At 38.3% G+C, this 13,359-nt stretch overlaps 1 protein-coding gene across 1 annotated transcript in view; it reads right to left on the bottom strand.

Annotated features, from left to right (window-relative positions):
• The window catches only part of ACYP2 (acylphosphatase 2), a 173,544-nt gene that overhangs the window by 157,132 nt on the left and 3,053 nt on the right, over nucleotides 1-13,359 (bottom strand). Inside the window, exon 2 of the mRNA XM_065929295.1 lies at nucleotides 491-507. Within this exon, the coding sequence (XP_065785367.1) occupies nucleotides 491-507 (17 nt within the window). The remainder of the gene's footprint in view (nucleotides 1-490; nucleotides 508-13,359) is intronic.

The raw sequence follows: 13,359 nt of genomic DNA on the forward strand, positions 1-13,359 counted from the left end.
CCACTTTCTTTCAACTTGGAGTCACTTCCTTACTCAACATGGGCATTTCTCATTCTGCATTTCAAGATGTGTATCCTTGTTTGGAAAGATACTTCCATCCAGGACAAGTGGAAGATCCCACACTTTGTATTAAACATGTGTGTGTGTTTGCTCAGTCACTTCAGCATTAAGCATATATAACCAAAATGTTTAACTGGATCACCCCAGAGAGGAACTTTTGAAATTCACAGAAATACTAATGAAAAACTAGGAAGGCTGTAATGGACTGATAGTCTGTAACTAGTCTTCTTTTAATAGACTGCTTTTAAAAGACAGTCTCTTTAAAAATCTCAGCTAGTAATTTGAAAGAAATACAAATATTTCTTCATTTGCTGTCAAGAACAAGATTAGAACTAAGTACATAGATAACTGCTCTGTCTCTGTAACTAGAAATAACAGTGGAGGGAGTGCAGAGGTGGCATAAAATAATAAAGAGATCGTACTGACTTACCATCCTGAAGCAAACACCTGTATGAAAGAAAGATGAAAAGAAATGTTAGTTTGTCTACCTTTAAAAAACTTATATATTTCCTGAGTTAGCTTTCTAGTTTATTAAACAGTAAGTAAATGAAATAAACAAAACCTTTAACATCTGAATGCCTTCAGAAAGTGCTTTTTAAAAAATTTTTTTCCTTTTAAAACATAAAGAGAAAAGGAAGACTATTTTGGAGAAAAAGAACAACGTTCTGAAACCAAAGTACAATGAAATGCCAAACTGCATATCATTCTACTAAAATGCTAAATAAAACAAAATAATTACTACAAGAAGAGCTGAGTATGCTGGCATAAAATTTACCCACCCTCAACTTTTAGAATGATTTCTTTAAAGGCAAGGATTAAATTCAAGTTTAAATGTAATAAAACATTCCTATTTTAATTCCACATTCTGGAAAAGACAAAACTACAGAGACAGGACACTGATCTGTGATTGCCAAGGGCTGGGAGTGAGGAGAAGAGGGGTGCCAGGAAGGAGCACGAGGGAACTTTTGGGGGTGATTGGACTGTTTTATGTCTCAGATGTGGTAATGGTGTTTAAATAACTTATGCATCTATGAAAATTCATTCAACTGTACACTAAAAAGGGTAAATATTACCGAATGTAAATTATACCTCAATTTTTAAAAATTAGGAAAAATATTGGCAAATCACAGGGGAGAGATCAAATCAACTTCAGAGAGGTCAACTGCTTTTCCAAACAGCAACTAAATCTGGTTAAAATGATACAGAAGATGAGATCATTGGCTTAGATAATTTTATATACTTTTGTAAGCAGATTTATAACAAGAAATATTATTTGTTTCCTGAGGGGAGTGTACCGTGGTACCAGATGAATATGAAGAAAAAGAGTAGTTGAGCAATAAAGACTGGGTAGTATCACAAATGAAATGTGTATGGGGCTATAAAAAAGATTTTAAAAGAAACCTATAAAATGTGGAAGAATGATGAGTGAGGAATACTGATTTGAAGGAGAATCAGAAAAGCAATCTATTATTTAGATGGAGGGAAAGACAAATGTTAGTAAATATATTTAAAAGGAATGGGTAAAAAACCCAAGAGAAACTTCTGGTCAACCAGACCATGTAGACGAGAGAAACAAAATAGGCAGAACTGTGGAGGAGCATGCAGTCATTGTGTCCTAAGAGAGAGGGGATCCCGGAAGATGCTGACTGAGCAGAGTTGAAGATTTCGGTCCAAGCATATTGTGCATATCCCTTCTGAGTTTCTCAACAGTGAACAGCCCCAAATGATGTCAGTACCAAGAAAAGAAAGCACATGCAACTGAAGCAAACAGAAACTGGAAACACAGTCCAGCTCTTTCTGACTCAGAGTGATCCAGGAACCAGAGGCAATAGCATCACCTGAGAGGATTTTTAGAAAAATCACTTTCTCAGGCTCCTCCCCCAGAACTAAAAAAAAACCAGAAACTCTGCAGGTTGCATCCAGGAATCCAGTTTCAACATGCTCTCCAGGTAATTCCTCTGCCCACTATAGTTTAGAGGTTAGCTCTACCTTAAAGGAAGGTCTGGGAAAGGCCTGAAAAGGATTTATATTGCAGGTAAGGAATCTTCAACTTCACAGAGTACTGCAGATCTGATGCATTCCCCACTAATGTTGTTCAAATTTGTGCTGGTAATAAATCATATACCTGCACATCAATATTGCTTCAGCTACTTCGCAATTCAGCAACACGACATGAAAGAAACTACAGACAAAGAAAAGGCAAGAAATCCCCGTGCTGAACTCTAACTGGCCTTGGTGTTGGAGCAGAGCAGGCATAATCTACCACTCAGGTTGCTCCCTCGGCCCTTGACCTCTATTGCCAGAAACACAGGAGCTGCCAGAAAGGGAGTAACAACAAGCTGCCCATTCTCAAGCCCCACTCCATCCCACCCCGGCTCCTGGTGAAGAGCGACATCCTTTCAACATTTATGAATCCCCAGCAGCCATTCCACTGTCTATCTGTAAACAGATGACAAAAAGGCCATGTTCTTAAGGTCACATGGTTTGAGGAATTTTTCTAAGAGTTATCCAACACAGTACAAGGTGAAGGAAATTACCTACTCTAGTCTGTTAATGAAACAGTCGTTTCACACAAATAATCTAAGAATTCGGCAACTCATAATAAGCACACTATTAGACATTCTGATTATTCACTTAACAACTATTCATTAATTATCTAATTCTAAATGCATAGAATGAAATGAGTAAATAAGATAGTCCCTGGCATCTAGGAGCTTACAGTCTAGTGGGGAAGACAGACAAAACGGTAGTTAAAAGGTAGTTAAAAGGTAAAAAAGGTTAAAAGGTAGTTAAAAGTAGTTAAAAACAGATTCAAATTTTCAGTTATAAAATAATTAAGTACTAGAGACATAATATAGAACATGATAAATATAATTAACATATGAAAGTCATTAAGAGAGTAAATCCTTAGAGCTCACACCACAAGGCAAAAAATCTTTTCCATTTATGAGATGATGCATCTATATATGAGATGATGGATATTCACTACTAAACTTACTATGATAATAATTTCATGATGTATATGTCACATCATTACGATGTATACCTTAAACTTATACAGTTGTTGTTTAGTCTCTAAATCATGTCTGACTCTTTGCAGTTCCATGGACTGTAGCATGCCAGGTTCTTCTGTCCATGGGATTTCCCAGGTAAGAATACTGAAGTGGGTTGCCATTTCCTTCTCCAGGGGATCTTTCTGACCCAGGGATCAAACCTCTGTCTCCTGCATTGGCAGGCAGATTCTTTACCACTGAGCCACCTAGGAAGCCCCCCAAAAATGTATACAGTACTATCAATTATATTTCAATAAAAATGGGGGAAATTTTTTAATAAATAAAAAAAGAACAATTATGAGTTGTAAAATGCATAAATCAGGATGCAAGTGGGAGTTCATAGGACAAACAAATGACAGCCCTTGGGTGATTTTAGAGAAGACTTATTGAAAATATGCTTAGAATTGAGACTTGGATGATGAGTAAAATTTAGTATGATGAGAAAGGAATAACATTACAAATGGAAGAACACATGCCAAGTCCCAAAATCAAGATCATGGGTTATTCGGATACCATACATGGTCAAATATTCAAAACCACGTCATTGCACTCATTTTACCAATTATTTCTAGCCTCAAATTTCGTTTAAGACTTGCTAAAAAAAAGTTCTGTTTCGACTGTTTCTAGAAAAATGGATAATAATGTCTTTACAGCCTAGTCCTAGTTATCCTAATCTCTCTACTGACCCACAGCAATGGCCCCCTTCACTAGGCTCTTTACGTCTAGCTCTGCCCTCCTATAATCTAGTCTCCATAAAGCAGCCACAGTGGTTTTCTTTCCTTAAGTGAAATCACTTCTTCCACACCTTAAAACTCTCTGGTGGCTTCCCGTTACACTCACATAAAATATACTCTGGTTACCACAGCCTCCAGGTCCCTGTGCCTTTCTAATCTCCGTCTCATCTCTTAGGACTCTCGTTTGCTCATTCCATTGCAGCCAAATTTTTCTTCTTTGTGCCCCTCAAAATGCCAAGCATATTCCTGCCCCAGAGCCTTTGCATTTACTGTTCCCTCTGCCTGAAATGGTCTTCCCTCTGCCTGAAATGGTCTTCCCTCTGCTCTCCTCACAACTGGCTCCTTCTCATCATTCATGTCTCTGCACCAATGTCATCTCCACAGAGAAATATTCCCTAACCAAATTTCTCTAAAACAGCAGTGCACCCCTATATATTTCTGAGATACGCATAACACCAATTACTGTATGGTATTATTATGGATGTTTACTTTTTAAAATTTCCTGTCTACACTGTAAGTTATATTTGGGCAGAATTTTCTCTGTCTCATTAACCACTGTGTCCCCAACATCTAGATCAGACCTTTGCACATAGTTGTTAAATAAATGAAAACAACATGGTTGTTGAATGATAGAACAACCAGCTGATAAATATTTAAGTGAAATGTTTTATTGTCCTGTAATAATTTATTATTAACATTGCAAATATACATGCAACTATATTGATTAGAATTTAAATTTCACTTCAAAGTGATGATAAATTTACTGCACTTGATGCTGGAAAAAATTATAAGAATTCTGTGTTGATTCTAGTATAACTTTACTACTTTATCTAAAGGATAATATAGAGTGCTTGGTGTATGTGTCTGTGTATTTATATACTATATACTATAAAGGATAGCAAAAAGTCACTAATGCTTAAGTTGACAAATTAAGAAATAGTAATATTAGTATGTTGCTTATAAATAATGGCTTAATGACCATAAAAATTGAAAAAAGAAAATGTTTTCATTAGTTGTCTTATAGAACTTAGAAGACTTGGGACTAAGAAACTAGAGTAGGATATGGTGACTGTATTTGTAACCATGAATGGTAAGGGTACACACACATTTATTAAACAAATCTTAACACAGTAGAACTAAAGGACTGTCCTTTACATTTAAGAGAATTAATTGTAGGCTAAGTTCACACTGCTTGACAAATTGAGTAGATAATACAAGTGTTCAGTTCAGTTCAGTCACTCAATCATGTCCGACTCTTTGCAACCCCATGAACTGCAGCACGCCAGGCCTCCCTGTCCATCACCAACTCCCAGAGTCCACCCAAACCCATGTCCATTGGGTTCGTGGTGCCATCCAACCATCTCATCTTCTGTAGTCCCCTTCTCCTCCTGCCCTCAATCTTTCCCAGCATCAGGGTCTTTTCAAATGAGTTAGCTCTTCGCATCAGGTGGCCAAAGTATTGGAGTTTCAGCTTTAACATCAGCCCTTCCAATGAACACCCAGGATGGATCTACCCATTGCTTTAAGTAGTGATTCAACTGAAAAAACATAAGACTGAGATAAATCATATATGAATGATTCAATATGTACTTAACAGAAATTCAGGCTGTCTTGGTTATAAATGAAATGCTTTGAGACTGAGACCATGGAGATCAAAGGCTTTCTGAAATATGTCCTTTTGCATCAAGACTTGAAAAATAATACCAAATGTAATTACTATGCTGTTAAATGTAATTAATATATGAATATCTGTGGCAGACACCATTAGTTGCCTACACAAAATCCATTTTCCCCTTCTTTTCTAACAAAATTCTTATGTTACTTTGGGGCAGCAACATGCTCTTCTGGATTTCCCAATCTTCCTTCTAAGAGGGAGGGCCCATGAGATGTATGTTGAGACATCAGCTGAAGCATTCAAGAAAGCTCATTGACAGGGGCTGACTCAGCCAGGGGTCCATCTTTGTATCCTCTCCTCCTGACTATATGGTGAATGTAATGACTGGAGCTACAACAGCCATCTAGAAACCATGAGGGAAAGCCCAAGGAAATCGCAGAGACCTTGTCCGTGACATCCCTGAGGGATGGGGCAGGTGAAGAGTAGGGAATGAAGGGAACTGGGGGGCAGGAATCCTTTGGTGGGGGCTGATGGAAATGTTGTAAATTACATAGTGATAATAGCGGCAAGTGCTTCCCAGGTGACTCGTTGGTAATGAATCCGCCTACCAAAGCAGGAGATGCAAGAGATGTGGTTCAATCCCTGGGTCAGGAGGATCCCTTGGAAGAGGGCATGGCAACCCACTCCAGTATTCTTGCCTGGAAAACTCTATGGACAGAGGAGCCTGGCAGGCTACAGACCATGGGGTTGCCAAGAGTCAGACATGACTGACCCACTGAGCAAGCACATGTGCTGTAGATTTTATAGCTAATTTCTGGAGGAGAAAGTTTCTTTGCCCTTGCAATAGTTCCTTTAATGAGGAGAAATATCCATTCATGTGTCACTCCTGGCCACTCTTTACCTGTTCCTGACTCCTTGTTGGAGACATGCAGTCCAATGGGTAAGTTTGGAAGGAGAAGCATACATAGGCCAGGTGCTTCCTCCTTTTCATTCTGGGAACTAGTTACTCAAAGGAATCACCCCTTCTGTTCTGCCCATGGAGGAAGCCCCGCTGGTGTCAGGGGTGCTGTGTTCAATTCTGCAGTATAGATCATTATAAAGTTCACTTGCTGAAGACTGACACCACATCCCCAAAACTCTGCCTTACTCATTGTCCCGTGTGTGTGTGTGCGTGCTAAGTCGTTTAGGAGCATCCAACTCTATGCGACCCTATGGACTGTAGCCCACCAGGCTCCTCTGTCCATGGAACTCTCTGGGCAAGAATACTGGAGTGGGCTTGTCAATAATTCACATAACAAAGAGTGGTGTTGTTTATTGGGCCCCTCAACCACAATCCTTATTTTAAAGCCTTAGAAGGAATGTGTATCAAGAGGGGTCGGGACCTCCAGTCCATTAGCTTTCTGAAGCAGTGAACCATGCAGGAACTAACTGTTCAAAGTTCTATAATACACTTGCAATTTTCCCAGAGTCTTTCTGAAAATCCTGATCCCTAGTTTGACGCATACTGTGTAACAGAGGGAGGTCCATATAGAAAAAAAGTCAATGTGGCCACAGATTTTCTGCAGTTGATCAGCATTGGCTGGAACTGAGCACTCTCAGGACTGGGCTTATATTGGAGATGATGCTTCCATGAGCTTCCATGGCCTCTCGGCACTGCTTCCACCCTGCTTGCTAAAGAGAAGGGAAGCTGATGTGACACATGCAGGATTTTTACAGACACACTGGTCTAGAAACTGGGACAGACACCAGCCGCTTCAGTCATGAGTGACTCAAATACAATATGCCACTCAGTCCAGGCTCAATCAGCTGCAACTGGACCTTGCTTTGTGAAAAGATGTGTCAGGCAGGAACTCTGAGGTGAATATTTGCAAAGCAAATCATACTTTAAATCCACAAAGAAGCATTAGTATTTAAAGAAACTATATGATGGATTTTAAACATCAGTGTCATTTCATGAAAAATCACATTTTCATATTAAACTGTACCCCCGTCATCCTGGGATTTGACTGCATGTGTCAATTTTGAATGCAGGAAGCCATCCAGTCATTACCTTACAAAGTAGCCCTTAATGACTTTAAACATCTTTAACTGTTAGAAAGGTCTTTCTTCTAAGGAATAAAATTCTGCCTCACCTCCACCTTTCACCATCCATCTAGGATCTGTCCCCTGGAGCTACACACCATGGCATCTTTCAAATAGTCTATAAACAGCCATTATACTACTGTTTCTTCTCTAAGCCAACTATCTACAAGCACTTCAATTTAATTTGAGATACATGGGAGTCCATATCAGAAGCACAGCCTGTAGGGGATATAAAAACAAGCTAGCTTGACCTTTAAAATGCCATCCTTATTGTCTCGGAGAAGGAAATGGCAACCCACTCCAGTATTCTTCCCTGGAGAATCTGATGGACAGAGGAGCCTGGTGGGCTGCTCTCTATGGGGTCACACAGAGTCAGACATGACTGCAGCAACTTAGCATGCTTGCATGCATTGAAGAAGGAAATGGCAACCCACTCCAGTGTTCTTGCCTGGAGAATCCCAGGGACAGAGGAGCCTGGTGGGCTGCCGTCTATGGGGTCACACAGAGTCGGACACAACTGAAGCGACTTAGCAGCAGCAGCAGCAGCAGTTTTATTGTCAAGTTAGAGACACAGATATGTGAATACAAATAAGTATAGATGAAAAAAGAATGGATTTGGAGAATTAAAAAACAAAAAGTAGAATAGAATTACAAATGAAATGCTATAGGGAAAAAATGAAAAAGATAATTAATCATATTTCTTGACTTCAATGTATTAAAATTTTCAACCTCTAAAACCCAACTTTTCCACCTACCTATCTACATAGGAAAATCATGTACACCTGAATCATGTGGTTTCTAACCAAACTATTCAGTAATTCATCTCAATTTTCATTTTAAGAAATCTTAAAGAAAATTTATTGTTGTAGTCCAGTAAGGTACTCCCATTCTAATCTGAGTCAACACCATCAAAATGAACTGTTGAATTTCTAATGTATAGGTAAACTAACATATTGCCACAATCCACTTCTACAAGTGTTGTTAGTATTCATCTGAGCACTGGTAAAGCATCTATATACACTACTTAATCAGTTCGTCTTTCAAAGTTACAGATTATATTATTCTCCATAACTAATTATGTATAGGAACATGATAAACCATGCCACAGATACGAACGCTCTAAAAACACAGATCAGTCCCTTACTCCTCTTGTCCCTCATCCTAAAGCTCCCAACGCAGCAGAAGTTGATGGGAAAAAACATGGAGCTTCTTGAGAACGTGGAGAACGTGGAGATAAAGTAAAGGACAGAAAGGGAGGTGGAAAAAAAGAGTAACTTAAGAGCGGACAAACACTGTCTCAGCCAGGTGATCAAGGTTAACACCAACAGTGGTAAGGCATGTTGATAGTGTGTACATTTGATACGGTGTGAAGAGAGAAGCACTTTACCTCTCGGTCTTCCTCCTGATAGCCCACAACCTTGGTCTTATAACAAAAATACTAGACAAATCCCAGTTTGGGAGCATTCTACAAGGTACCTAGCTTCAAACCACTCCTCCAAACTGCCAAGGTCATGGAAAACAAGGCAAGTCTGAGAAACTATCACAGCAGAAAGAAACCTAAGAGGACAAAACGACTAAATGCAATGTAATAGCCTAGATGAATCCTGAATCCAAGAGGACTTTAGAAAACAGACTTTAGTTAAAAATAATGTATCAATGTTGGCTCACCAGTTCTGACAAAGGTACCATACAGTGGAAGACGTTTACCATGGGGGAAACTGGATGTGGAGTGTACTAGAATTCTCTGTAGTATGTTCCTAACTTTTCTATAATTCTAAAACTGTTCTAAAACAACAAAAAATTATTATTTAAAAAAAAAAGGGTAGGGATAGAAGTGCAGCAATGGAGAGCACCTGCAGCCTGATGGAAGAAATATCCACATACTGAAGTATGGGGAAGTCATGCTGGCTCATCCAAGAGTTAACTTGACTTCTATGCTAACTAAAACAGCCTATTTGTGGCTTATCAAACATACACTGTATATGTGCTTTAACTATTAAATAAAAGGCAATATTACCAAGAAGTAAAGTATATTCATGTTAAAAATAAAGATTAAGGGACTTCCTTGTCCATCAAGTGGTTAAGACTCTGCGCTTCCACTGCAAGGGGCATGGGTTACATCCATGGTTGGAGAACTAAGATCCTGCATGCCACACAATGTGGCCAAAAAATAATAAATAAATTAATTAAATAATAAAGATTAAATCCCTTCCTTTCTGGGACACCAATGCTGGTGCTCCTTCGATGATAAGACTTTCTTCCCAGGTGCTAAGGTTAGTGACTCACTGTGTACATGCCAATCTATTTCTTTGAAATCTTGAAGGAATGAAACCCTAATTCGTTAGATGTTCTTTGCTTTGATAAGATATAAAACTGTGCTGGAAATCATGCTTCTCCAGAGCAGTTCCTCAGAATTATCTGAGGGACTATCTTCCAGGCTATAGTCCTTAGTTTGGCTGAAATAAAACTCTTTTCTATTCCTATTATAGATTGCTTATTGATTATTTCTGTCAACAAGGCTACAGCTCTATGTGTGGACTTTGCAGAAGGGTCTGAGAAGTAAACAGACTATTTGTAATATTATTTCCATAAATGACTTTCCTGAGTTTCAAACAACCAACTTATAAACTATTTCTTGAAATGCAGTCTGTTTGCAAATTAGGGTATGTGTATTTGAGAACAAGGGAGAGTATATTTGACTCCTGGAACATTTTGACTACCATTTTGTCACCAAGGATGATTTAAATCCAAGCATTCTAAATATAAATATTACAGTATACCTTTTTGGCTAGAAAGTATTTTCTGTCTCCATCACGCTAATTCAATTCATTGATCAATTTTCCATCAGGACAGGACAGTCATTTTTCATTTTTCCATATTAATTTTTACATAATTTAAGCAATTGTCATTAAGAATAGTTTCATTTAAATATTTTAATGACAATTTATCAATCTATATTTTGTTCACATTATATGTCATATCTTCCTCCATGGTAAATTTACTTTCATAACCATTATTTCTAACAAGCCAGTATTCACTAAGATTTTTATTATCCTACACTTTTTAAAGATCTCTTTATTTTTCATTTTATATTATAAATTAATTTTTTAAAATTTTTATTATTTGTTGTCAATAATTTCTACACTATTATTATGACCCAGGCAAAAAGCTAATGGTTTGTATTTATTTCTTAGGTAAGCCACTAGAACACTGTGAGCAGTTCTGTGAGACGCAGAGAGACACAGACTGGGAACAGTGACTGAGCTGACTGCTTACTGACCAGGTCAAGTGTCCTTGGAGCCAAAATGACCATAAAAACATCCTTAGGGTCAACTGAAATGCTCTAGATGTCCAGGTCCAAATGTCCTACACCAGTTTATGTACATGCTCAGTGCGTAGGTTAGGAGGAAGGCAAAATAAATATGGAAAAGGCACTGAGAGGAGGAACAATAGGATATAGTGACTAAGAGCATGGGCTCTGGTCGCGGTTCAAACCCCACAGCCACCACTTAACTCCCTGTAACCTGGAAAAGTTATTTCATTATGTCTTAATTTCTCTACTTGTTAAATGAGGAAGCTGGCTGAGGTCATAGGGTTCAGGATTAAATGAGTACAGAGCTTGGCACATCCTAAATCCTCAGCAAATGTCAGTGTCTATATGTGCAAATATGTGACTATGTGTTTGTCCCACATACTAGGCCTTGATAAGCCAATAGTATGCATGTTCTCTCACAACTTAATGACTGAAAAACAACTCTTTTCCATTTAATACACTGTAAACAACAGAGATTATTGCCCTAAAGCTGACTTTTAAACCTGACTATTTGTGTATGGGGCTTCCCGGGTGGCGCTAGTGGTAAAGAACCCACCTGCCAATGTAGGTGATATAAGAGACTCAGGTTCAATCCCTGGATCAGGAAGATCCTCTGGAGAAGGGCATGGCAACCCACTCCAGTATTCTTGCCTGGAGAATCCAATGGACAGAGCAGCCTGGCAGCCAATGGTCCACAGGGCCACAAAGAGTCAGACACAAAGGACTGAGCCCACATGCAGTAGGATGCTCAGCACATGGAACACTCTCAGTAAATGTCATACAGGTGTGAGTGCACACACACAGCTACTCCCATATTTGTCTAGTAAACAAAATACTTTGTCAAGTGACCTCTGTCACCATTTTCATATTTTATGTCATATTTTATGTGTTTCAATGACTGTTTGTGTCCGTTTTCAATGTAGATTACCATGTCCCTGGGTATACCAAAGACATGGTAAGGCATGAAGGGTACAAGGCATGAATAATTTTAAGTAATCAATTTTTTTATCTTCAACTCCCATATATATTTTTCCCCCTAAAACTGACCTGTCTTGAGGAGACAACAGTAGTCTGTCTTTATTTTCTTTTCTTATATTCCTTTCCAGTTACCCTTTGAAAAAAGGGCCTATTTCTTTACAAAAGACATACTTTCACACAATCTTTAGCTTATTCAGGTACATTGCCCCAAGGTGCAAAAACCTCTAAGTATCAAAATACAAAGATAATTTAACCCTCTAATCAAGGTTTCATGAAACACCCCCAGCTTTCTCCTGAAGAAATAAATTTCCAAACAAATTTACCTTCTAAATAATGTTTATATTTTTAAATATATTTATATTATTTTCATCATATGTATTCTGATAAGAGTCACAATAGTAATTTAAGTCAGAATTTTAAAAAAAGGAAGAATAGAGCTTTATGGTCAAAGGAAATTAAGAAAATATATTATATATACATATATATGTACATACAAACTGCAGAAAAGTTCAATGGGTCACCAATCAGAACCACTAAAGCATAACACTCAGGTAAAATTCTGTGGGGGAAATTGAATGGAAATCAAATTCAAACAGAAAAAAGTATGATGCAAACTTGGGTGCAATCTCAAAAATGGCAGAACGATCTCTGTTCTTTTCCAAGTCAAACCATCTAATATCACAGGAATCCAAGTCTATGCCCCAACCAGTAATGCTGAAGAAGCTGAAGCTGAACGGTTCTATGAAGACCAACAAGACCTTCTAGAATTAACACCCCAAAAAAGATGTCTTTTTCATTATAGGGGACTGGAATACAAAAGTAGGAAGTCAAGAAACACCTGGAGGAACAGGCAAATTTGGCCTTGGAGTACAAAATGAAGCAGGGCAGAGGCTAATAGAGTTTTGCCAAGAGAATGCACTGGTCATAGCAAACAGCTTCTTCCAACAACACAAGAGATGACCCTACACACGGACATCACCAGATGGTCAATACCAAAATCAGATTGATTCTTTGCAGCCAAAGATGAAGAAGCTCTATACAGGCAGCAAAAACAAGACCGGGAGCTGACTGTGGCTTAGATCATGAACTCCTTATTGCCAAATTCAGACTTAAATTGAAGAAAATAGGGAAAACCACTAGACCATTCAAATATGACCTAAATCAAATCCCTTATGATTATACAGTGGAAGTGACAAATAGATTCAAGGAATTAGACCTGATAGACAGAGTAACTGAATAACTATGGACAGATGTTCACGACATTGTACAGGAGGCAGGGATCAAGACCATTCCCAAGAAAAAGAAATGCAAAAGGCAAAAATGGTTGTCTGAGGAGGCCCTACAAATAGCTGAGAAAAGAAGAGAAGCTAAAGGCAAAGGAGAACAGGAAAGATATACCCATCTGAAAGCAGAGTTCCAAAGAATAGCAAGGAGAGATAGGAAAGCCTTCCTCAGTGATCAAAGCAAAGAAATAGAGGAAACAACTGAATGGGGAAAGACTAGAGATTTCTTCAAGAAAATTAG

The sequence above is a fragment of the Muntiacus reevesi genome, chromosome 3 (assembly GCF_963930625.1).
Source record: "Muntiacus reevesi chromosome 3, mMunRee1.1, whole genome shotgun sequence".
Classification (NCBI taxonomy): domain Eukaryota; kingdom Metazoa; phylum Chordata; class Mammalia; order Artiodactyla; family Cervidae; genus Muntiacus; species Muntiacus reevesi.